Source organism: Sus scrofa, chromosome 1 (genome assembly GCF_000003025.6).
Source record: "Sus scrofa isolate TJ Tabasco breed Duroc chromosome 1, Sscrofa11.1, whole genome shotgun sequence".
NCBI lineage: Eukaryota > Metazoa > Chordata > Mammalia > Artiodactyla > Suidae > Sus > Sus scrofa.
The window spans coordinates 11,583,861-11,606,818 of NC_010443.5; the positions used below are offsets into that span (position 1 = coordinate 11,583,861).

Below are 22,958 nucleotides of genomic sequence, written 5' to 3' on the forward strand. Positions count from 1 at the left end.
GTTTTTCCATTGATTATATTCACTTCTGCATCTTAAACCTTACAAGCTCAGGGATTGTATCTGGAGGGGTTTTTTGTTTGTGTTTTACTGAGGACGTCAAGAATCAAGTCTCATGTTGGGTCCCGGGCACTTAACACGATGCAGATTTATAGGTGGCTTAGCTGTAGGGCTCTTTTTGGTTAGGCGCCAAATACTTCAGTACTGCGAGAGCATGTCTTAAGGTATGGTGCTCAGGTAGATGAAATGGAGGGAAAAAAGATAAGGGAAAGCTCTCTTTCTTTCTTGTTTACTTAGAAGCGCTTAAGAGAGAGGGAAGCAAAAATAGGTTGGGAGGTAGCTTTTGTTAAGACATGCAGGATAATTCATTAGGCCGAAAGTACCTGTGGATCAAGAAATACTTTAAGGCTACTCTGGTCAAGGGAGTGTCTCAGTTCCACATACAGCTTGGCAGTGACAGATGACTTTCTACTTTGTTGACTCTACTCGCGGCTTAAGGTAAAGATCTTGGTTATAAGTAGACTCCTCTGTAAAATCTTAGGCTATGAGGATTTAATTGAATTACGTTCATCTTTCATGTGATTTGCTCCTAGTCAATTTTCAGTATATTCTCATTGTAATGTCCTTAGTCTCTAATTTAAAAACATAGATAGGAGTTGAGGTTTTGCTAGATTTATATAGAAGTCCAGGTCATTCTGAGGGTCAAATTACGTTAATATTATTATTTATGAAGTTATAAGCTGTTGTTAAACTATTATCTGTGACCTCTCAGTCATTCATACGTGTTAAAAGTCAAACACCACAATTGTCTGCTGCAATGGACACAGTAAACTATTAGTTCATTACTGATCACTCTTAGTCTCTGGCTTTTCAGATTAATGATGCACAGATTTGAAGAAAAAAATTCTGCTTTCTTTCAAAGTGTATAAACTCATTTTATTGACTTTTTTGTAAACTAGATGCTTTCTGATGCAGCACCTGGAAAACTGAGAATTGTCCATGGAGATGTGTTGACATTTAAGATAGAAAGGGCTTTTCCAGAAAGTCTCAAAAGACAGTGGGAGGATGGTAAGTGATTTTGGGTTGGTTTTCTTATTTTCTTTTATAATTATTTAGATTACAAATATTTAATTATTATATATTACCAATGTTAGTGTATATTTACATTTAAAATTAGAGGAACAGAATTAAATAATGTGCATTACAGGTTTTTTCTGCTTTTCCACTTTCTTCCAAAATATAAAATCAAATTACTTTTTCTTAATTTTAATTTGTCTCATATTTTTCAAGTATTTGGGATTCTATTCAAATAAACTTGACATTTTTATGATACCATGTAAGGATGGAGTGAACTATTGAGTGTTATTTTTTTCCAGTTGGGGAAAAAAGAAGTGTTTGAGTAAACCAAGCCATAGCCAAGCCTCTGTTTTAACTTTATTTCCATTGTCTTTCACAGGCAGTGACTAACCAAAACACTCTTCATTCAGTGTTTATTGGGTACCTGCTGTGTGCCAGCTCCTTGGAATACATAGATCTGGGGGTGTGTTTTTTGCCCATAAAACCCCTCAGAACAAGTGGAGGGGCCGTGGCGGTGCATCCCCATTTCTGCCCTGTGTGCGTCTCTGGCCTCTCCACGCCTGGCTGCTTCAGAGACCCCGGCGCTTCCCCTCTCCACCTGCCAGCGCACTGTTCTCTTGTCACCACACTGCCTTTAGGTTTCTGCTCTGCCCTGCCAGTCACAGACACAGTGACCCACCTTCTAACTGCCTGTTTCAGACCTTCTCAAAGTTCCCCAGCATTGTCTGTTACTCTCTTCTAGAAGATGTCTCTGCTCCTGTCTTCCCTGATTCCAGGCTGTCCTATTTTTCCTTTCACGTTGTTGTGAGCCTTCTCGGACTATCCTGTGCTGGTGGTTATTTTTCCACCCACATCTTGCATCTCATTTCTGAGGTTGCAGGGTGGGGAGGGCATCTTCTCAGGCAGCAGATTTGCCTGACTCTCTGCTCCTGTGGCTTTTCTTACCACGTGTGTGTTGCACACACGTATATCTTCATGTCTGGCCTGTATCCTCTCCCTGGGCATTTGGCAGTTTCATCCGGGGGCTCTATAGGAACTTTGACCTCATTGTGTCCCAAGCAAATGATCTTTTCCCTCAAACCAATTTTTTTGTATTTTTACTAACCGAAACTTTGGCTGACTAAATACTAATTAGGTAGGGTTTTTTTCCCAGTAATTCAAAGCTGTTTGTGAGAAAACACTGCTTCTAAAGAATAAATGGATTGAAAATACTCGGCCATATCTTTTCATGTATTTTTGTTTGATGCTGTTAATATTGTTTGATTTTACTCTGAACTAAAATTGTTTTCAGAACATATTGATGAAATCATTCCAAGTTGTTTTTTCTTATGCCAACCAGATCCTCCAAATGTACATATTATTGGAAATCTGCCTTTTAGTGTATCAACTCCACTGATTATTAAGTGGCTTGAAAACGTTTCTCATAGAAATGGACCTTTTGCTTATGGCAGAACCCAGATGACACTGACTTTTCAGAAGGAAGTGGCAGAGGTAAGTTTTAAGTTTTTCTGGCTATTTTTTCACGTGATCAGATTACCAAACAAAACAAAAAGAATGTGATAATCAATTTGGAGTTGAGAAAGGGAAGGGGGTTGGGTGTCTCATTACTTAGTAAGTAGATTTTTGACTCTCACTATGCCTGCTAGGCATTCCCGTGGCTGGAGTGTTCCAGGTTGGTCTCTAGAAAATAAACCCGCAGGGCAGGTAAAAGCAGTTTTTGAACTGCAGAGGGAATCTGTGAGCTATTAGTGTATTTTTCTTGTTAATTTTATTATGACTTGTAAATGCAAAAGAGAATATAGTGGCTATGCCTGGTTTTGTATACATATGGCTTAATACAAAGAACACTGCAATCCCCACCACCCAAGTCAAGCTACTAATGAAATCACCAATGCCTTTGACACCCTCGTGTATGCCTCATTCTGATTGCATCTGCCATCTCCTCCTGCAACCAAGATAATCTATGCCATGGGTTTATTACTCCCTGCACAGTTTATCATGTAGATTTTTATCTGTATAATTAATATGCTTTAGTTTTGTCCATTTTAAACTATACAAATGGGTTCATATAGTATGTATGCTTTTTATCCTGGTCTGCTCATGTTGTTCAAAGCTGTAGTTTATTTTACAGCTGTTTACAGTGCACTCTGTCAGATTTATCTGTCCATTTTCCTGTTTGGGGACCCTGCATTAGTTTCAGTGTTTCATTATTATAAACAAAGCTGTCATGAACATATTTATGTCAACTGGTACATGTAGGCAAGATCTCCCGAGGGTGTATACCTGAAAGTGGCCATCCTGGATCATAGCTCTGCAGATCTTCGGCCTTGGTAGAGAATGCAGCACGGTGCTCTATGGTCAGGATGCCTGTTTATCTTCCCCGAGAAGTGTGTGTGAGTTCACTTTTCTCCAGAGCTTTTCCAGGACTTGCTGTTTCCAGATTCGTACGTTTTTTGTTAATCTTGGGAGAATAGTGTGCTCTTGTGCTTCTGTTTTGTCTTTTGCTGATTTGTAATGAAACTGAATGCTATTTTACGTGTTTATTGGCCTTCTGGATAACCTTTTTTTTGGTCAAGTGCTCTCCTTTGTCCACTTTTCTGTTTGCTTTTCTTTTTCTCGTTGATTTGGAGCAGTTCTTATATGTTCTTCATACTAGTTGTTTATTAGCTAAATGTATTGAGCTTTCTTCTTCCACTAACATGTTATGTTGTCTATTTACAGTGTCTTTGAAGAGCAGATGTTCTTAATTTTAAATTTATGGCTAGTACTTTTTATGTCTTGTTGAATACTTTTATATTTTGAGATCATGAAGGTATTTTTTCTGTTATCTTCTGGGAGCTTTATTGTCTTATCTTTTACTAATATCTATAATCCACTTGGGGCTGATTTTTGCATACGGTTGAAATAGAAGTCAGTTTTACTATTTTTAGCATGTGATCCCAATCAGCCTGGCACCATTTATGGGAAAGTCTGCCCTTCATTGACCTCTATCAGCACCTCTGACATAATGGCAAGAGCCTATCGAAACGTTGGTCTCATTAGCCACACCAAGAAGAAAGATGTGAGAGCTAGGAAGCAGAAGGCCTGATTCAGAAGACAGAGGAGGGAATCTTCAGGAAGAGCATTCACATTGCATCAGAGCAGGTGAATAATTTGGAAGAATACTTACGTATTTGTGTATATCAAACAGTTATACAGGTTGGGAAGAATAAATAGAAAATTGCATACAGGAGGGATTAAAGCACATACAACATCCTTACTGGAAAGAGAAATCTTATAGAATATTATTTGGGGGTGTATAATTATTTATTTTGAAAGCCTGAGGTGGGGGGGAAGAGACTTTAGTATTAAAAAACAGCAAAACTTTGCTGAATCTCAGAATATCACTGAGATAAATCAGGAGAAATATTTTAGCTTTGGAAGGAAAAATGATAGTAAAGGTGCTCTTTTTTCCAAATTGTATTTTTCAGTAACATTTTAAAATGTAGTGAAATTCCAGGGATCATCCTGAGGAATGGACCTGCAAGAATGGATTAAGAAATTTTGAAAGAAAAGATGAGCGAAGACTTGCCAATCGGATGTTAAAATGTGTAGTGAAGCTCTCATAATCAAAGCCCTATGAGATGACACAAAACCTATCAGTGGCTAGATTAGAAGATCCAGAATCAGGTCAGAACTTAGTACATGATAATAATCAAATCATAAATCAGAGAAAGACTTATGAAGCAAATGCATAGCTATTTGGTTAATTCTTACAAAAAAACTTAGTAATTCACCATACATAAAATACAGTTCCTATTACTGTGTCTTCAAATTTACTACTCTTTTTTTTTTTTTTTTTTTTTTTTTTTTAGAATCTGTCAGTTTTACTCAATTTATTTTTCATTTGAGGTATTTTTATCTCTAGAAGTTCCGTTGAGTCTTACTGTATCTTCGCTTTCTCATTGGGGTCATACTTTCCTTGGCATCCTTATGCATATGTATAATATTTGTAATAGTTACTTTAAGATCTTTACCTACTAAGTTCATTACCTCTGTCATTTCTGCACTGTTTTTGCCAGTTGATTCCCACCTCCCCTCACCCCCCCGCCACATCATGCACACACTTTGGGTCCCGTTTTTCTGTTTCTTTGCAAACTTGATAATTTTTGACAAGATCGTGAATATGCGAAGTTTTTATTTTTATTTATTTATTTTTTTAATGTTGTTGAGCGCCGAGTTTTGTTGTATTGGGTTGAGTGGTGGGTTTTGTTCTGGCACATGAATAAGTTACTTGCAGATTGCTTTGAGCTTTGCCTTTAAGCTTTGTTAAAATGGGTCCAAAGTAGCCTGTGATCTGGGGCTGAGTCCTGCTATTAATTCATGACCTTTTTGAGGAATCCACCTGGTGCCCGTGTATTTCAGGGGCTCTCTGCTTAAGTTCTTGGGGATGCAGATTATTTGTAGCCACACGTGAGCTCACTCTTGTCCTACAGCTTTCCAATGGAACCTTCTCCGGCCTCCCAAGCCTTGAGGCGTTAACCTCGTGCACTTAGAGATGCTAAGTGCCAGGGCCTGAAGGAGCGGATCTCAGGAGTCCTGGCTCACTCCTTTCTCTCTCTGCCTTGCCTACACCACTACCTCTCCCCCCGTGTTCCTCTAGATCCAGTAGTCAGTCCCACAGAGTCTGCCTACCCCCTGGCCTCCTGGAATGGCAGCCTCTGTCTCCTCCAGTGCAGGAGACTCCTGGGTTCTGTGTGTTCCTCCTCCCTGTGCGCGGCCCGGGAATGGTCTCCAGGCTGTAAGGCGGGTGGTCCTGAGGCTCGCCTTCTCTCCGTGTGTCTGTGATCACACTCTCGCACTGCCTGTTGTCTGGTTTATGAAAATTGTTCCGCTTCATAGTTTCTGTTAAAAAAACAAAAAACCTTTTAACAGCAGGATTCCTTTGAGACTAGACTGTGTAACTGCATTAGTCCATCTCTTTAGATGACTTCCTTACAAATAATTTGCGAATGTATCATTAGAATTTCTTTTCTTCAGTCCATCCCTCTTTTTACCTCCATTCCCTTCTGTCTCTTTATCTCCACTGAAAACCCTTCTAGTGGTTTTCAACGGGGAGTGACTCTACCACACCTGCCCGTCAGGGATATTTTTTGGTTGTTGCAACTTGGAGGTGCTTGTGCGACTAGTGAAGAGAGGTCAGGGATGCTGGTAAACATCCTTCAGTGTGCAGGACAGTCCTCCACAGCAAATCACTCAGCATTAACCGGCACAGATGTCTGTAACGCCCCCATCAGGAAACTTTTAGAGCATTTGGCCATAAAATCCGCCATAGAAATACAGAACCCTTTTATATCGGTTAGAAACTCTAAGACGACTTCCTCTCTTTCTTAAGGTCCTAGTCCTTGTGAATCTATGAATTCTCTTCTGTTGGTTTGAATAGAGGCCATGCTAATAGTCCTTTTTGTTGGTTTTGTCCTTGAGTTTTTTGCTCCGATGACATGATTATTATGGTATTTCTGTTCTTCAGTAACACAATAGAAATGCAAAATACTGTGTATTCTGATTCTTGGTGGGAAAGAGCAAAGGAACAGAGGCTGAAGAGGTGGAATAACATTTTCAATGACTCACTGTCAGTCGTGGTTATTAATAATAGCGTTGCTTCCACTGCACCCATTTTTCTTTAACAACAAGTTGATTTTAGTGAAACTTTATTATGAATATTGAGAAGAGTTTATATTGAGTCTGTAATTTGCAGAATGCTTTAGAAGTATGGGTTACAACTGGTCCTCTGAATTTTCACATTTTTACAAGTGAAAATTTCAGTGTAAGACTATGTAGCAGCATTTTCTTATACACCTTTTCCTTGACACTGTCATATTTGTAATTTTGTGTTTTAACCACAGAAAACAATTTTAATTTTAAAAATTTTTTTATGAAAGGGTAGTTGATTTACAATGTTGTGCCAACACAGAAAACACTTTTTAAACACTTGCTTTGCAAGTTACAGAACAGAAATGGGCATGGTTGTCATATTCCTTTCTCTTACATGTACAAAGTGTAAATGTAAGAATTCAGCTCATACACATTAAGGGGCTCGTAGGTAGTTTAAAGTTACAGCTCATAAAATAGAATCAGACTGTTAGCCATAAATGAGACCTTAACAAATCTCATCAACCTCATTTTATAGATGATGAAACCGAGGCTCAAAGTAATTTAATGTCTTCCAAAGGTCCTGGAGTTAGTTACAGGGAAAACTGAACTTGAACATAGGTCATATGTTTTCTGCTGAAGTCATGATGTTCAGGTTCTTTGTGTGACTGGACCTATGGTCTTTTCTTCCTGGGTCCATCATCAGCCTCTTCATCTCCTGCTTTCTCCAGGGGACCCTGGCTGTTTAATGGCCCCATCCCTGGAGGAGAGAGAATCACCTCTCCATTAATTATGTAGATTTCATTGTCCCTGATGTTTGACCATGTGGCTTTTCAAGAATAAGCCCAATTTTTCCAGTTGTACTAAAAATTATTTTAGATGATTAAGGGGGAAAAAAACACTGCCCTTGCAAATTCTCTGATCCCTTGTTTTTCTTGTACTTAATCAGAATGTTTTTAAAATCCCAAGGGTTAGAGATTTCCTTATACTGAAAAATTACCTGGTTTTGTTTCTTGGTTTTTCTTTTTCAGATCCTCCATCTTGTAATGGAGTTTGATTTTCATAGCTTTACTTTCCTCTATCAAAGAAATATCAACTCCTCTTTGAGTGGTTGATCCACCATTTAAGTTTTTTGCTAGCTTTTAATGAAGTCTTCTGTGGAGTTTTCTGGTCTGTGACTTGAATTTTTCCCTAATTAAGTTAGAGGCAGGTATGTGTGCTGCTTTCTGCTATGACATGTTGTCATCTCCACAGGCTATGTGTATCTTGCTGCAAAGATTAGATGGGTTACATTAATGGATAGGGACACCCCTTCCCCTGGCAGAACTGGGTATATACGCCTCTAAGTGAAATACAGTTAAATGTCTTTATATCAAATTAGCTTACCTTCCTTGCCTCCCTGGTTTGCTTTTTGGTTAAAGTAATTTTCTTTTTTCTTTTTATGGCCATACCCACTGCATACGGAAGTTCTCAGGCTAGGAGTCGAATCAGAGCTGCAGCCACCAGCTTAAGGTCACAGCCACTGCAACGCTGGATCCAAGCTGTATCTGCAGCCTACGCCACAGCTCTCTGCAGTGCCAGATCCTTAACCCATTGAGCGTGGTCAGAGATCAAACCCACATCCTCATAGATGCTAGTCGGGCTCTTAACCCACTGAGCCACGACAGCAACTCCTGGTTAAAGTGATTTTTAATTTTCTCTTCCTTTCATCAGTGAGTACCCTCATTTCAGATGTAAAATACTGTAAGAAAATCCAGGATGAAATAATAATTTTTAAAATCTGGGCATTTCTTTTGGTTTATTTTCAAATTCTGTGATTATGTTCATGCTAGATTTTAAGTTTTTAAACAAAGCTGCTTAGAAGTGTGCCAGTTTTCACAGTGCATCTTAAAAATTTGAATTTTATGCCACTGGAAAAATTAAGTTCCTTTTTTTCCTTTATGAAGAATCAGAGATGTTTTTTACCATTTGCTCCATAAGCTTATTCTTTAACTTAAATCTACTCTTACATTATTTGTCTTTCTTTTTGATCCTTGCTTGAGAGTATGTACAGTTCTTAGTTTTGCATTTTAGTAAGGAAGAATTTATTTTATTGTATATAGTAACAACACATCACTTGTCTTGAACTCGACTTCCCAATAATTTTACTGTCCAAATGTAGACAAGAGCCAGGTAAATTAAAATGAAAATTGGTGAGATGAGAGATGGCTTCTGAGTAACAGAATAGATGCTACACAATCTACAGTTAACTTTGCCCACAGGAAATTTTCTCAGCATCTCAGATTAAAGCCTCTTTTTAAATCTTACTTAAAGCAAAGCTCTTACAAGCCGAATTATGTAGTTTTTCATGCCCACAGCTGGTTAGAAGCAGCCAAGTAAAAGGGGCTATTCGAGGCTGACACATGATAGTGAAGCAGTAAAGAGAACACCCAGCACTGTAAGTGTAACTCAGAAAGCAGCCTGTCTTTGGTTGGTGGTAGGGCACACCACTGCTACACCTGGCCGAGGCTTATTTCAGTAATCATTGGTATTTGTAATGTTGATTCTGTATCATTCATAAGAGGTTTAGAACGTCCCGTGAGCACTTACAACACAGAGCAGCAGGATACATTTTAGAAAAATAAGTATGCCTAATTTTTTTATCCACCTCTCAGCTCTGTTCAATCTTGATATATTGCCATATTTTTCATATTTTCAAGAAATAAAATATTATAGATACATGGAGCCCTCTTTATCCTTTCTTTCCCTGTTCTTTATTGAGCTGTCTTAAAATTGATATTCATTATTCATGAATGTGTTTTGCTTGCTCTCACATTTCGATGCATAGATATATACACGAAAACAATAAGAAATAATCCTTTGAAGTTTTTGTATGAGTGGAGTCACATTGTACACATTACTGCCACTTAATTTTTTTTTCTTTTTGTCTTTTTAGGGCCACACCCACGGCATATGGTGGATCCCAGGCTAGGGGTCTAATTGGAGCTACAGCCACCGGCCTACGCCACAGCCATAGCCACGTGGGGTCCAAGCCGCATCTTCGACCTGTACCACAGCTCACGGCAACATTGGATCCTTAACCCACTCTTAGAGGGCCAGAGATTGAACCTGCATCCTTGTGGGTACTAGTCAGGTTCGTTAACCACTGAGCCGCGATGGGAACTCCCACTTAATTATTGTTGACTCTATTTTGGGATTTATGTCAGTAAACTTTGTTACTCATTGTAACTTATTTCATATTCCGTTGTCAAAATTAACAGTTTTATTATTCATTCACCTGTTGATGGATCCTTATGTTTTTCCACTTTTCTAGTATACTACATGCAGTGTTGCAGTGAATATTCTTATACATACCTCCTTGCAGAGTGTATAAGTTGTTCTGTAGGATATATTCATAAAGGTAGACCTGCAGGATCATAAGGGTTTACTCAGCTTTAGCGCTCCTGTGTATATTGCCAGATTACAGTCCAAAGTGCTTGTGCCCCCTTCCCCTCTGCAGCAGCGTGGGAGAATTCCTGTTGCTCTGTATACTCGTACACTCGTAAATACTAGGTTTGGTCACAGGTTCTTTAAATTTTGTTCATTTCGTGAATATGAAATTGAATCTCATACAGTTTTAATTTGCATGACCCTCATTTGTAATTAGTTAGGTGTAATTTATTGTTAAGGTTCACTTGGGTTGCTCTTACCATATTTCTCATAATATTTTATATTGTTTATCTTTTGATTCTTGATCTACGGGAAGGAGTTTTTCTATATTCTGAACACTAACCATTTTCAGATCATAAGTTTCAAATGCCTTCTCACAGTCTGTGGCTTATCTTTATAATGTTTTTATTATATAGAAGTTCTTAAATAGAGTTCTTAAACAAATGTATTAGTCTTTTATGGCTTCTGCTTTTGCACTGTTAAGAAATTCTTCCCTACCTTTGGGGTCATAGAGATTTACTTTTTTTTTTTTTTTTTGCTTTTTAGGGCCACACCCGAGGCATATGGAGGTTCCCAGGCTAGGAGTGGAATCAGACTGTAGCTGCCAGCCTACACCACAGCCACAGCAACACGGGATCCAAGCCACATCTGTGACCTACACCACAGTTCATTGCAGTGACGGATCTTAACCCACATCTTCATGGATCCTAGTCAGATTTGTTTCTGTTGTGCCACAGTGGGAACTCCTACTTATAAATTTTTATTTTAACGTGTTCTTTTTCACTTACTGTTAATTCACTTGGAATTTATTTTGGGTTATGGTATGAGATAATGAACCTACATTTTCCTTCCTGTAGATACTAATATCACTGAGTGATCCATTCTTTTCCCACCAGCAGGTACCACATCACATGTGTCACATTTCAGATGTCCACATATGCCCACGTCTCTTCCAATGGTTTGTTCCATTGGTCTATTTGTCTCTGCCTTTAGCCATACCATACTGCCTTAATTTTGATAGCTGGGGAGGTGAGTCACCCCAGCTCATCTCCTCACAGCGCTCTGCCCCTGTCCCCCCACCCTGTTGATGTTCTTCAGGGGGTGTCCTGGCTAGTCTTGACCCTTTGCTTTTTCATATAAAATTTACATGGGATTTCAAGGTCTTTTTAAAAATCTTTATGTAGTATTGGTTGAAATTGTGCTTATGAGTTAATTTGAATAGACTTAATTTTAAAATTAAAGTTTGGGTGCTTAAAAGAATAAATTACAAGTTTTTTGTAAAAATTTGTTGGTCAAAAACAGCCAATTCTTCAAGAGTTCAGAACATTCAGGGTTTTATTACTTTTAAATAAAGAAAAGCACACTGTCGAAAATGTTGATTCAGATATTGGGGTAGTTCATAAAATAAAACATCTTTAGATCCTCATTGTTCTTGCTAGTTTCTTCATTTATCAAATATTTATTGATTACTTGTTTCATATAGTATCTCCTACATAACATAACAGTGGTTTGAAAATCCCAGAAGCTAGTGGTAGGGGAATTTTATTACCTGATTTTTTTTTTTTTTTTTGAGTGCATTTTGTCTGATATGATTCCCACGTCTTAGATGTAGCTCAGTTGGTGTTGGAGGGAAATGTTCCTCGTGGCTGTGTGCTTTGCCTTTAGAACTTGCCTCAAAAAATCCACCTAGGCCTTCCTCTTGTGGCTCAGCAGGTTAAGGACCCAGCGTTGTCTCTGTGAGGACGCAGGTTTGATCCCTGGCCTCACTCAGTGTGTTAAGGATCCTGTTTTGCCATGAGCTGTGGTGTAGGTCGCAGATGCAGCTTGGGTCTGGCATTGCTGTGGCGTAGGCTGGCAGTCGCAGCTCCTATTTGACCCCTGACCCCTGGAGCTCTGATTTGATTTCCATATGCCACAGATGCGGCCCTAAAAAGAAAAATATATGTAATGTTCATCAGTAATGAATTATTTGCTGAAATTTCTTTTCTTCCTTCTGCAGAGACTTATAGCCAGTAAGGGAAGCAAGCAGCGTAGTCGTCTTTCCATCATGGCCCAGTACCTCTGCGACGTTCAGCACGTCTTGACAATTCCAGGTCGGGCTTTTGTCCCCAAACCAGAGGTGAGTTTCTCTTTGTTTCAGTATGTCAGAATTAGGATTTTAACTATAATCTTTGCTTCTTTGAGAATGTGTCATAGGAAATTATCTCTAGAGTCTGGTCTTAAATTCAGACTATAGGGAGTTCTGTTGTGGCTTAGTGAGTTAAGAATCCAACTAGTATCCATGAGGATGCTGGTTCGAACCCTGCCATCACTCAGTGGGTTAAGGATCTAGCATTGCCACAAGCTGCAGTGTTGGTCACAGACACGGCTTGGGTCTGGTATTGCCGTGGCTGTGTCGTAGGCTGGCAGCTGCAGCTTCAGTTCAACCCCTGGCCCAGGAATTTCCATATGCCCCATGTGTGGCCCTGAAAGGAAAAAAAAAATTAAAACTATACCATAAGTTTTCTTTATCTCTCCTAAATAAGAACCATAAAAATCACAATATGAATAGTTTTGTTTTTTTTGTTTTTTTTCGTAGGGCCACACCACGGCATATGGAGGTTCCCAGAGCTGTTGCTGCCGGCCTACACCACAGCTTACGGCAACGCTGGATCCTTAACCCACTGAGCGAGGCAAGGGATCGAACCCGCAACCTCATAGTTTTTAGTTGGATTCGTTTCCACTGTGCCATGAGAGGAACTCCTGAATAGTTCTTATTCTAGTTTTTCTTCCCCTTAGACAGAATGACCAGATGTCAAGGTTCATCCATGTTGCCCTGGTGGTGGTGTTACTATTATTCCCTTTCACCCTGAAAGTATTCCAGCATAGAAGATAAGTTGTATGATCACTCAATCCTCAAAAAAATATTTTTGGAGTTCCCATTGTGGCGCAGCGGAAACGAATCCAACTAGGAACCATGAGGTTGTAGGTTCGATCCCTGGCCTCATTCACTGGATTAAGGATCTGGCATAGGTGCAGCCCTAAAAGGCAAGAAAAAAGAAAAGAAATCAATGTTGTTTTGTGGTTTCTGATGGAGACTTCTAAACAAAGTTAAATCAGACATTATTTATTTATTTTTACTGAAATATATTGACATATAACATTGTGTAAATTTAAGGTGTACAGCATGTTAATTTGATGCGTTTATATATTGCAATATAATGCCATTGTAGCAATGATTAGCCCCTCTCTCAAATCATATAATTCTCCTTTTTAGTAGCTGAAATAGTTAAGTCCTAAGCTCTTAGCAAGTTTGATTATAGTATGATATTATTGTCTGTATTCACTGTACTGTGCATTATATCTCTGGGGTTTATTTCCTACTCCTTGTAAGTTCAAAACTTTAACAGCTTTTTCCTACCCCCCTCTCTCTTGGCAACCACCATTTTATAAGCTTGGCTTTTTAAAAGTCCACATATAAGTGATAATGTGTGTACTTATCTTTCTATGTGACTTATCTCACACTATAATGTACTCAAGGTCCATCAATGTCACAAATGGCAGGATGCCATCCTTTGTCATGGGTAAATAATATTCCTGTGTGTGTGTGTGTGTACATTGTCTTTATCCATTCATCTATCAGTAGACATTTAGGTTGTTTCCTTATCTGGCTGTTGTAAATAATGCTGCATGAATATGGAGGTGCTTATGTCTTTTTGAGTAAGAGTTTTCTTTTTTCAAATAAATACCTGGAAGTCAAATTCGTGGATCATATAGCAGATCTATTTTTAATTTTTTGAGGAAACACCATACTATTTCCATAGTGGCTATACCAATTTACATTCCCACCAACAGTGAGTGCACAAGGGATCCCTTTTCTCCACATCCTCACCAGCATTTGTTATCTTCCTGATAAGTCTTTCTAACAAGTGTGGGGGATATCTCATTGTGGTTTTCATCAGCATTTCCCTGATGATTAGTGATGTTGAGCATTTTTTCATATACCTTTTGGTCTCTGGGGTGTCTTCTGTGGAAACACGTCTATTTGGTTTTTTTGCCAGATTTAACCAGATTTGTTGTTGTTATTGAGTAGTGTGAGTTCTTTATATGTTTTGAGTATTAATTCCTTGTCCAATATATAATTTGTAAAAATTTTCTCTCATTCTGTTGGTTGCCTTTTCACATTGAGAATTATTACTCTTGCTGTGAGAAAGCTTTTTTTTTTTTTTTTTTTTTGTCTTTTGTCTTTTTTGTTGTTGTTGTTGTTGCTATTTCTTGGGCCGCTCCCGCGGCATATGGGGGTCCCCAGGCTAGGGGTTGAATCGGAGCTGTAGCCACCGGCCTACGCTAGAGCCACAGCAACGCGGGATCCGAGCTGCATCTGCAACCTACACCACAGCTCACGGCAACGCCGGATCGTTAACCCACTGAGCAAGGGCAGGGACCGAACCCGCAACCTCATGGTTCCTAGTCGGATTCGTTAACCACTGCGCCATGACGGGAACTCCGAGAAAGCTTTTTAAGTTTATAGTCCCATTTGTTGATTTTTGCTTTTGTTCTTTGTGCTCTTGTTTTTATATCCCAAAAAATCATTGCCAGGACCAATGTTGAGGAGTTTATTCCCTACTTTTTTCCCTAGGAGTTGTATAAGATCAAGTCTTAACGTTTTAAGTGTTTGATCCGTTTCTAATTAATTTGTCTGGGTGGTAGAAAAAGAGGATCCAGTTTCACTGCTCTGCATGTGTTTATCTGGTTTTACTAACATCATTCATTGAGGAAACTATCCTTTTTCCCTTGGGTGCTCTTGGCTCCCTTGTCAAATATTAATTGACTGTATAAGCAAGGATTTAATTCTGGGCTCTCTATCCTGTTGCATTGGTCTATGTGTCTATTTTTTGTTCCAGTAACATACTGTTTTTATTACAGTAGCATTGAAGTATAGTTTGGAATTAGGCAGTATGCTCTTTCCAACTTCGTTCTTTTTCCTCAGTATGGCTCTGGCTATTCAGGAATCTCTGTGGTTCCATACACATTTTAAAATTCTTTTTTTTCCATTTCTGTGAAGAAGGCCATTGGTATTTTAATGGGAATTGCATTGAAATCTATAGATGGCTTTGGGTAGTTTTGGACATTATAATATGAATTCATCAAATCCATGAGTGTAAAATACCTTTCCATTTGTTTGCATCTTCTTCAGTTTCTTTCAGAAAAGTCTTGTAGTTTTCACTGTACAGATTTTTCATTTCCTTGGATAAATTTATTCTGAAATAGTTTATTGTTTTTGATACTATTGTGAATGGATAGTTTTATTTCTTTTTTCAGATATATCATCTTTATAGAAAGCAATGCAGTTACTTTCTCTATGTTGGTTTTTATGTTCTTCAATTTTACTGGAATTGTTGATTACTTCCAACAGTTTTTTGGTTGAGTCTTTAGGATTTTCTATGTACAGAAACATCATCTGCAAATAATGACAGTTTTACTCCTTTCCCAATTTAGATGCTCTTATATCTTTGTCTTATCACTGTGGCTAAAGACTTCCAATACTTTATTAAATGAGAGTGGCGATAGAGTGGGACATCCTTGTCTTATTCCTGATGTTAGAGGAAAAGCTTTCAGTTTTTCTCCATTGAGTATGTTAGCTGTGTGTTTGTCATATGTGGCCTTAATTATATGGAACTGTGTCAACTATGTTCCTTACATACCCAGTCAACTGACTGTTTTTATCATGAAAGGACATTGTGTTTTCTCAAATACTACTTCTGCATGTAGTGAGATGATCATGTGATTTTTATCTTTCATTTCATCAGTGTGATGTATTATGTATTTATTGATTCGCATATGTTGCACCATCCTTATATTCTAGGGATAAATCCCCCTTGATTATGATATTTACTCCTCTTTATGTGTTCTTGAATTTAATTTGCTAATACTTTGTTGAACTTTTGCATCTGTATTCATTAGGGATATTGGTCTATAGTTTCCTTGTGGCATCCTTATCTAGGCTTGGTTTCAGGGTAATGCTGGCCTCATAGAATGAGTTTGGAAGTATTCCCTCATTTTTTAGGAAGAGTTTGATAAGGATTGGTGTTAATTCTTTGAATGGTAGAATTTTCTAGTGAATCCATCTAGTCCTGGGATTTTCTGTGTTGGAAGGTTTTTAGTTACTGATTCAATCTCTATGCTCGCTATTGGTCTGTTCAGATTTTTGTTTTTTTGTTTTTTTCCTGATTCAGTCTTAATAGTTTGTGTGTTTCTAAGAACATCTATTTTCTCCAGATTATCTAATTTGTTGGCATATACTTTTTCATAATAGTCTTATATGGTCCTGTGTATTTCTGTATGGCTCTGTGTGTTTCTGTAGTCTCAGTTGTAATGTCTCCTTTTTCATTTCTAATTTTATTTATTTGAAGCTTCTCTCTTTTCATCTTAGTCTGGCTAAAGTTTCGTCAATTTTGTTTATCAAAGAACAAATCTATTTGTCTTTTGAACAAGCTTTTAGTTTTGTTGATTCTTTCAGTTTTTCATTATAATGTATCTTGGATAAAGTCTTTTCACATTGAGATAATAGGGTGTCTGTTAGTTCCTTCAACATGTATGCCCAATTCCTTCCCCAGGTTTAAGAAGTTCTCAGCAACAATTTCTCTAAATACCCTCTGCCGCCTTCTCTTGTTATATAGCCCTCGTATCTGATAGCTCTTGTAGGGTTTTAAAAGTGAAAACTTAAAAAAACTTAGTTCTCATTCCTGAGTCATTTTTAAGTTTTTGTCTTCCAAGTTGCTAATTCTTTCTTTGATCTCATCTCCTCTTATTTTCTAAGCTGTTATGCATTTTTCTTCTCATTCATTGAACTCCTCATCTCCAGAATTTGGTTCTTTTTATTTCAGTCTCTTTGGTAAAGAATTCCTTCTGTTCATTATCAAATTGCCTTTTGGAGTTTATTTTTAGGTCATTGAATTTCATCATAACAGCTATTTTGAATTCTTTAATTAGATTATAATATTCTGTGCCTTTGAGTTTTGTTACTGGAGAATTAGCATTTTCTGATACCATATTACCCTGATTTTTCATAGTGTTTGATGACATGTGCCTCTGCCATTGCATTTGAACTAGTGGTTGTTTTAAGTTCAACAGACCAGTGAATAGAAACTCTTGTTTTCCAGAAGGGGTAGAGTAGCTCAAGTTTTTGGTTTCTTTTTACCTGACCTGGTTTTAGGGCTGTGCTCTGGAGGTTTTTTTGTTTTTCAGTTGTGGGGTTTTTTTGTTTGTTTTTTAAGTGCCATCAAAAATCTGGTGGCTTAGCAGTTAAGGATTCAGCTTTGTCACTGTTGTGGCTCAGGTCACTATGGTGTAGGTTCAGTCTCTGGCCTGGGAACTTCTGCATGCCACAGGGCACAGCCAAGAAAGTGGGAGAGAGGGCCAGGAAAGAGCTGTGGCAGAGTAGAGGAAGGTTTGGGCTGAGCATCTGGGGCTTTGAGTGCTCCCAGCCCAGTAAGGACAGTCCTTGAATGGAGGTCCTCTCGAGGTCCGTGGGCGGACCTCCTGCTGAAGTCCCAGGGTAGATGGCAGGAACAGTTCCTTCCATACCCTTCATCTTTCTTGTCTGTGCCTCTCCCTCCCCACAAAGCCAGATGCTGCAGGAGAGAAGCGGGTCCCTCCAGGTGAGATCTGTGCAGCTGAGCCCTTTCTCTCTCCATCTCTTCTGTGAGGAGGGAGGTCACCACTGTTGCTGTGAAAGCCTGGCAGGTTGCTCTAGGGAGGGAGGGGAACTAACTCCCCAAGTTCTTCCTTTGTGCCTCCAAGCTTGTCTCTGCTGTGCCAGTCTGGCTGGACCTCCACAAGTTTTCTGTCTTCCTGCGTGTCCATCCTCTTTTTCAGTCTCCAGTTTTGCTCCCTCCACCCTCACTCACCAAGGCCTTGCGGGCTCACTGTCTTCCTTGGATCTGCAGCCCCTCCAGGGTCCTGTCTGCCTACTTTCCGAAGCACAGGTAGGTAGCAATCCCTTGTGTCATGTGCAAAGGCTCTCTTGTTCCATGAATGACCAATGAGTTGTAAATAAAAGGAGAGAGAAAAAAGAAATGACTCATGCTGCCAAGGTGCTGACATCACTTTCAAAATCCAAACATTATTTATCATGTTTTTTTTCCCCACTCTTTTGAGACCTTGTTTTGACAGTATTGTTTGTCATCAACCATCTATGGAGAAATACTTGGATATTAAACTAGGCTCTTGACTACTGTATGCAAATCACAGAAGAATAAATGCTAACGACAGAAACAAAGCTTCTCTGCCAACAATATAAATCAATAAGCCAGTGTCTAGTTTAGCAAAACCACTGCTGGATCAGTTACTACAGAACATGTGTTCTAAAATTGCACTTATATCTTCATTGATGGTATATTGAGCCCAAACTACATGGAAAGCCCTAAGCTAGTTAGAGACGGAGCAGTGACAGGAATAGGAGCCCAGTCAGACATCTGCCTTCAGGGAAGTTCACAGCAAGTGAGGAACAGATTTCTTCTTGCTTGCTGAAACTCCCAAGTATGAAGTCCTGCATAGCTTCCTTCACATTATTCACTAATATAAGTAAATATCATGAACAAATTGTGTTATGTGACTTTTAGATTGAGGTAGAGACGTAAGTTACAGATCGAGAATGGAGCCCCTGACCAGTAGCGTTTGACCTACTTGTACACATTGAACCATGATCTGAGGCATCTCCGTGGTCTTTGCTGCCACCTTCCACATCCTCTGCTGTGTTGTCTCCTAGTGTTGGCCAAGCTTTCAGGTGATATTAGGGATTCGGTTCATCCTGCATTTACATAACAGACATAATTGTCTACTTTTTCTAAATCAAGCTTAGTATTACCTCCCTTTAGCATCTTGAGCTTTCTTCAGACATTGTAAATGATTTCTTCCAAAATAATAGGCCCTGTTAGATCCTAGACAAAATTTGATGACCGGGGGTGGGGGGAGCTGGGGGTTTGGGATGGAAGTGCTGTAAAATTGGGTGTGATGATCATTGTACAACTATAAATGTAATGAAGTTCATTGAGTTAAAAAAAAAAAGAATTTGAAGTTCCCCTTGTGGCTTAGCAGAAACAAATCGGACTAGTATCCATGAGGATGCAGGTTTGATCCCTGGCCTCACTCAGTGGGTTAAGGATCCAGGGTTGCCGTGAGCTGTGATCACAGTGGCGGCTCGGATCCTATGTTGCTGTGGTGCAGGCCAGCAGCTACAGCTTTGATTTGACCCCTAGCCCAGGAACTCCACATGCTGCAGGTGCGGCCCTAAAAAGCAAAAAAAAAGAATTTGATGACTGTAGGTATCTTCTTATACATCATCATCAGATTTAACAACATTGGTGCTTTGGGGGATTTTTTTTTTTTATCCTAAAAAAAAAACAGGTGGCCATTGAAATGAAGAAAACTTGAGTCCCCATATAGCTGTTTTTCTTCTTGCACTGCATAAATATTGTGTATATAACATTTTGAATAATATCAGACCCACTTATATCAGAAACCAAGATCTCTACTTTCAGGCTTTTATAGTTACAGTTGTTATCATAATCCAGAATCTTTAGGCTGTTTTTTAAGTTGAATTTTTTTGTTAAAGTACAATTGTTCCCATTTCTACTATATAGCAAAATGACCCAGTCATATATAAGTATACATTTCCTTTCTTATGTTAGCTTCTGTCATGATCTATCCCAAGAAACTGGATATAGTTCCTTGTGTTAGACAGCAGGACCTCATTGTTTATCCACTCTAAATGTAATAATTTGCATCTACTAACCCCAGACTCCCAGTCCATCCCTTTCTCTCTCCCCTCCCCCTTGGCAACTACAAGTCTGTTCTCTCTGTCTGGAGTCTGTTTCTGTTTTGCAAATAGGTTCATTTGTGCCATATTTTAGATTCCACCTATAAGTGATAGTGTATGGTATTTGTCTTTCTCTTTCTGACTTCACTTGGTATGAGAATCTCTAGTTCCATTCATGATGCTACAAATGGCATTATTTCATTCTTTATGACTGAGTAGTATTTCATTTTACATATATACACATCTATATCACATACATATATATCACATCTTAATCCATTCATGAGTCTATGGACATCTAGGTTGTTTCCATGTCTTGACCATTGTGAATAGTGCTGCTCTGAACATCTGGGTGCATACACCTTTCTGAATTGTATTTTTGTTTGGATATATGCCCAGGAGTGAGATGACTGAATCATATGGTAGTTCTACATTTAGTTTTCTGAGGTACCTCCATACTGTTTTCCATAGTGATTGTACCAGTTTACATTCCCACCAACTTGAAGGAGGTTACCTTTTTCTCACACTGTCTCCAACATGTGTTATTTGTTGACTTGTTAATGATGGACATTCTGACCATTGTGAGGTGGTACCTCATTGTACTTTTGATTTGCATTTCTCTATTAGTGATGTTGAGCATTTTTTCATGTGCCTATTGGCCATGTGTATATCTTCTTTAAATAAATGTCTATTCAGGTATTCTGCCCATTTTTCAGTTGGGTTGTTGGGTTCTTTTTTCTGCTGAGTTGTTTAAGTTTGGTATATTTTAGAGAATAAGCTGTTGTCAGTTGCATCGGTTGAAACTTTCCTCCCATTCCGTAGGTTGTCCTTTTTTTTTTTTTTAATGGCTTCCTTTGCTGTGCAAAAGCTTGCAAGTTTGATTAGGTCTCACTGGTTTATTTTTGTTTTTATTTCTGTTGCCTTGGGAGACTGACCTAAGAAAACATTTGTATGGTTGATATCAGAGAATGTTTTGCCTATGATTGCTTCTAGGAGTTTGATGGAGTCTTGTCTTACTAGTTTAAGTCTTTAAGCCATTTTGAGTTTATTTTTGTGCATGGTTTGAGGGTGTGTTCTAGTTTCATTGATTTACATGCAGCTGTCCAGTTTTCCCAGCGCCACTTACTGAAGAGACTTTTTCCCATTTTATATTCTTCCCTCCTTTGTCGAAGATTAATTGACCATAAGTGTCTGAGTTTATTTCTGGGTTCTCAATTCTATTCCATTGGTCTGTATGTCTGTTTTTTTACAGTACCACACTGTCTTGATTATTGTAGCTTTGTAATACTGTCTGAGGTCTGGGAGAGTTATGCCTCCTGCTTGATTTTTGTTCTTCAGGATTGATTTGGCAATACTGGGTCTTTTATGGTTCTGTATAAATTTTTGGATTGTTTGTTCTAGTACTGTGAAAACTGTCATGGGTAATTTGATAAGGATTGCATTGAATCTGTAGATTGCTTTGGGTACTATGGCCATTATAACAATATTCTTACAGTCCAGGAGCATGGACTATCTTTCCATTTCTTTGAATCCTCTTTAATTTCCTTGATTAATGTTTTATAGTTCTCAGCATATAAGTCTTTCACCTCCTTGGTCAGGTTTATTCCCAGGTATTTAATTTTTTGGGGTGTGATTTTAAAAGGTATTTTTGTATTCCTTTTCTAGTATTTCATTGTTAGTATACAGAAATACAACCGATTTCTGAATGTTATTAATCTTGTATCCTGCTACTTTGCTGAATTCATTGATCATTTTGAATAGTTTTTGTGTGGAGTCCTTAGGGTTTTCAATATATAGTATCATTTCATTTGCATAGAGTGACAATTTTACCTCTTCTTTTCCAATTTGGATACTTTTTATTTCTTTTGTTTGATAGCTGTGGCTAGGACTTCCAATACTGTGTTGAATAAAAGTGGTGAGAGTGGGCATCCTTTTTCCAGACTTTAGCAGGAAGGCTTTCAGCTTTTCTCCATTGAGTGTTGTGTTGGCTATGGGTTTGTCATTTATGGCTTTGATTATGTTAAGATACGTTCCCTCTATACCCACTTTGGTAAGTTTTTATCATGAATGGATGTTGGACTTTGTCAAATGCTTTTTCTGCATCTATTGAGATGATCATGTGGTTTTTGACTTTTCTTTTGTTAATGTGGTGTATGATGTTGATTGGTTTGTGTATGTTGAACCACCCTTGTGAACCTGGAATGAATCTTACTTGGTCATGGTATATGATCTTTTTTATGTGTTGTTGGATTCGGTTGGCTAAAATTTTGTTTTGAGAATTTTTGTGTCTGTATTCATTTCTTTTTTGGTAGTATCTTTGTCTGGTTTTGGAGTTTGGGTGATGACGGCTTCATAGAATGTCTTTGAGAGTGTTCCTTCTTCAGTCTTTTGTAAAAGTTTAAGAAGGATGGGTGTAAGTTCCTCTTTGTATGTTTGGTAGAATTCGCCTTTGAAGTCATCTGGTCCTGGACTTTTGTTTGTAGGGAGCGTTTTTATTACATATTAATTTCAGTTCTAGTGATTGGTCTGTTCAATTGATCTGTTTCTTCTTGATTCAGTTTTGGTTGGCTGTGTCTAGAAAGTTGTCCATTTCTTCTAGGTTGTCAGATTTGTTGGCATGTAATTGTTCATAGTATTCTCTTAATGGTTTTTTATATTTCTGCAGTATCCATTGAGATTTTTTTTTTTCCTTTTTCATTTCTTATTTTGAGTTCTTTTCTCTCCTTTTCTTGATGGGTCTAGCCACAGGTTTATCAATTTTGTTTACCCTTTCAAAGAACCAGCTCTTGGTTTTATTGATTTTTTTTTTTTCTGTTGTTTTTGAATCTATTTTATTGATTTCCTTCCTTATGACTTTAGGTTTTGTTTGTTCTTCTTTTTCTAATTCTTTTAGATGATGAGTTAAGGTATTGGTCAATTTGACATTTTTCTTGATCTTTTGGGGAAAGCTTGTATTGCTGTCAACCTTCCTCTAAGAACTGCTTTTGCAGCATCCTGTAGATTTTGTGTGGTTGTGTTTTCATTG

At 38.3% G+C, this 22,958-nt stretch overlaps 1 protein-coding gene across 2 annotated transcripts in view; it reads left to right on the top strand.

The window, feature by feature from the left end:
• TFB1M (transcription factor B1, mitochondrial) overlaps positions 1 to 22,958 on the top strand; it is an 84,464-nt gene that overhangs the window by 17,668 nt on the left and 43,838 nt on the right. For both annotated transcript variants that reach the window (XM_021083526.1, NM_001128475.1), the window contains 3 exon segments: positions 957 to 1,065; positions 2,414 to 2,565; positions 12,134 to 12,253. In XM_021083526.1, coding sequence (XP_020939185.1) covers positions 957 to 1,065; positions 2,414 to 2,565; positions 12,134 to 12,253 — 381 coding nt within the window.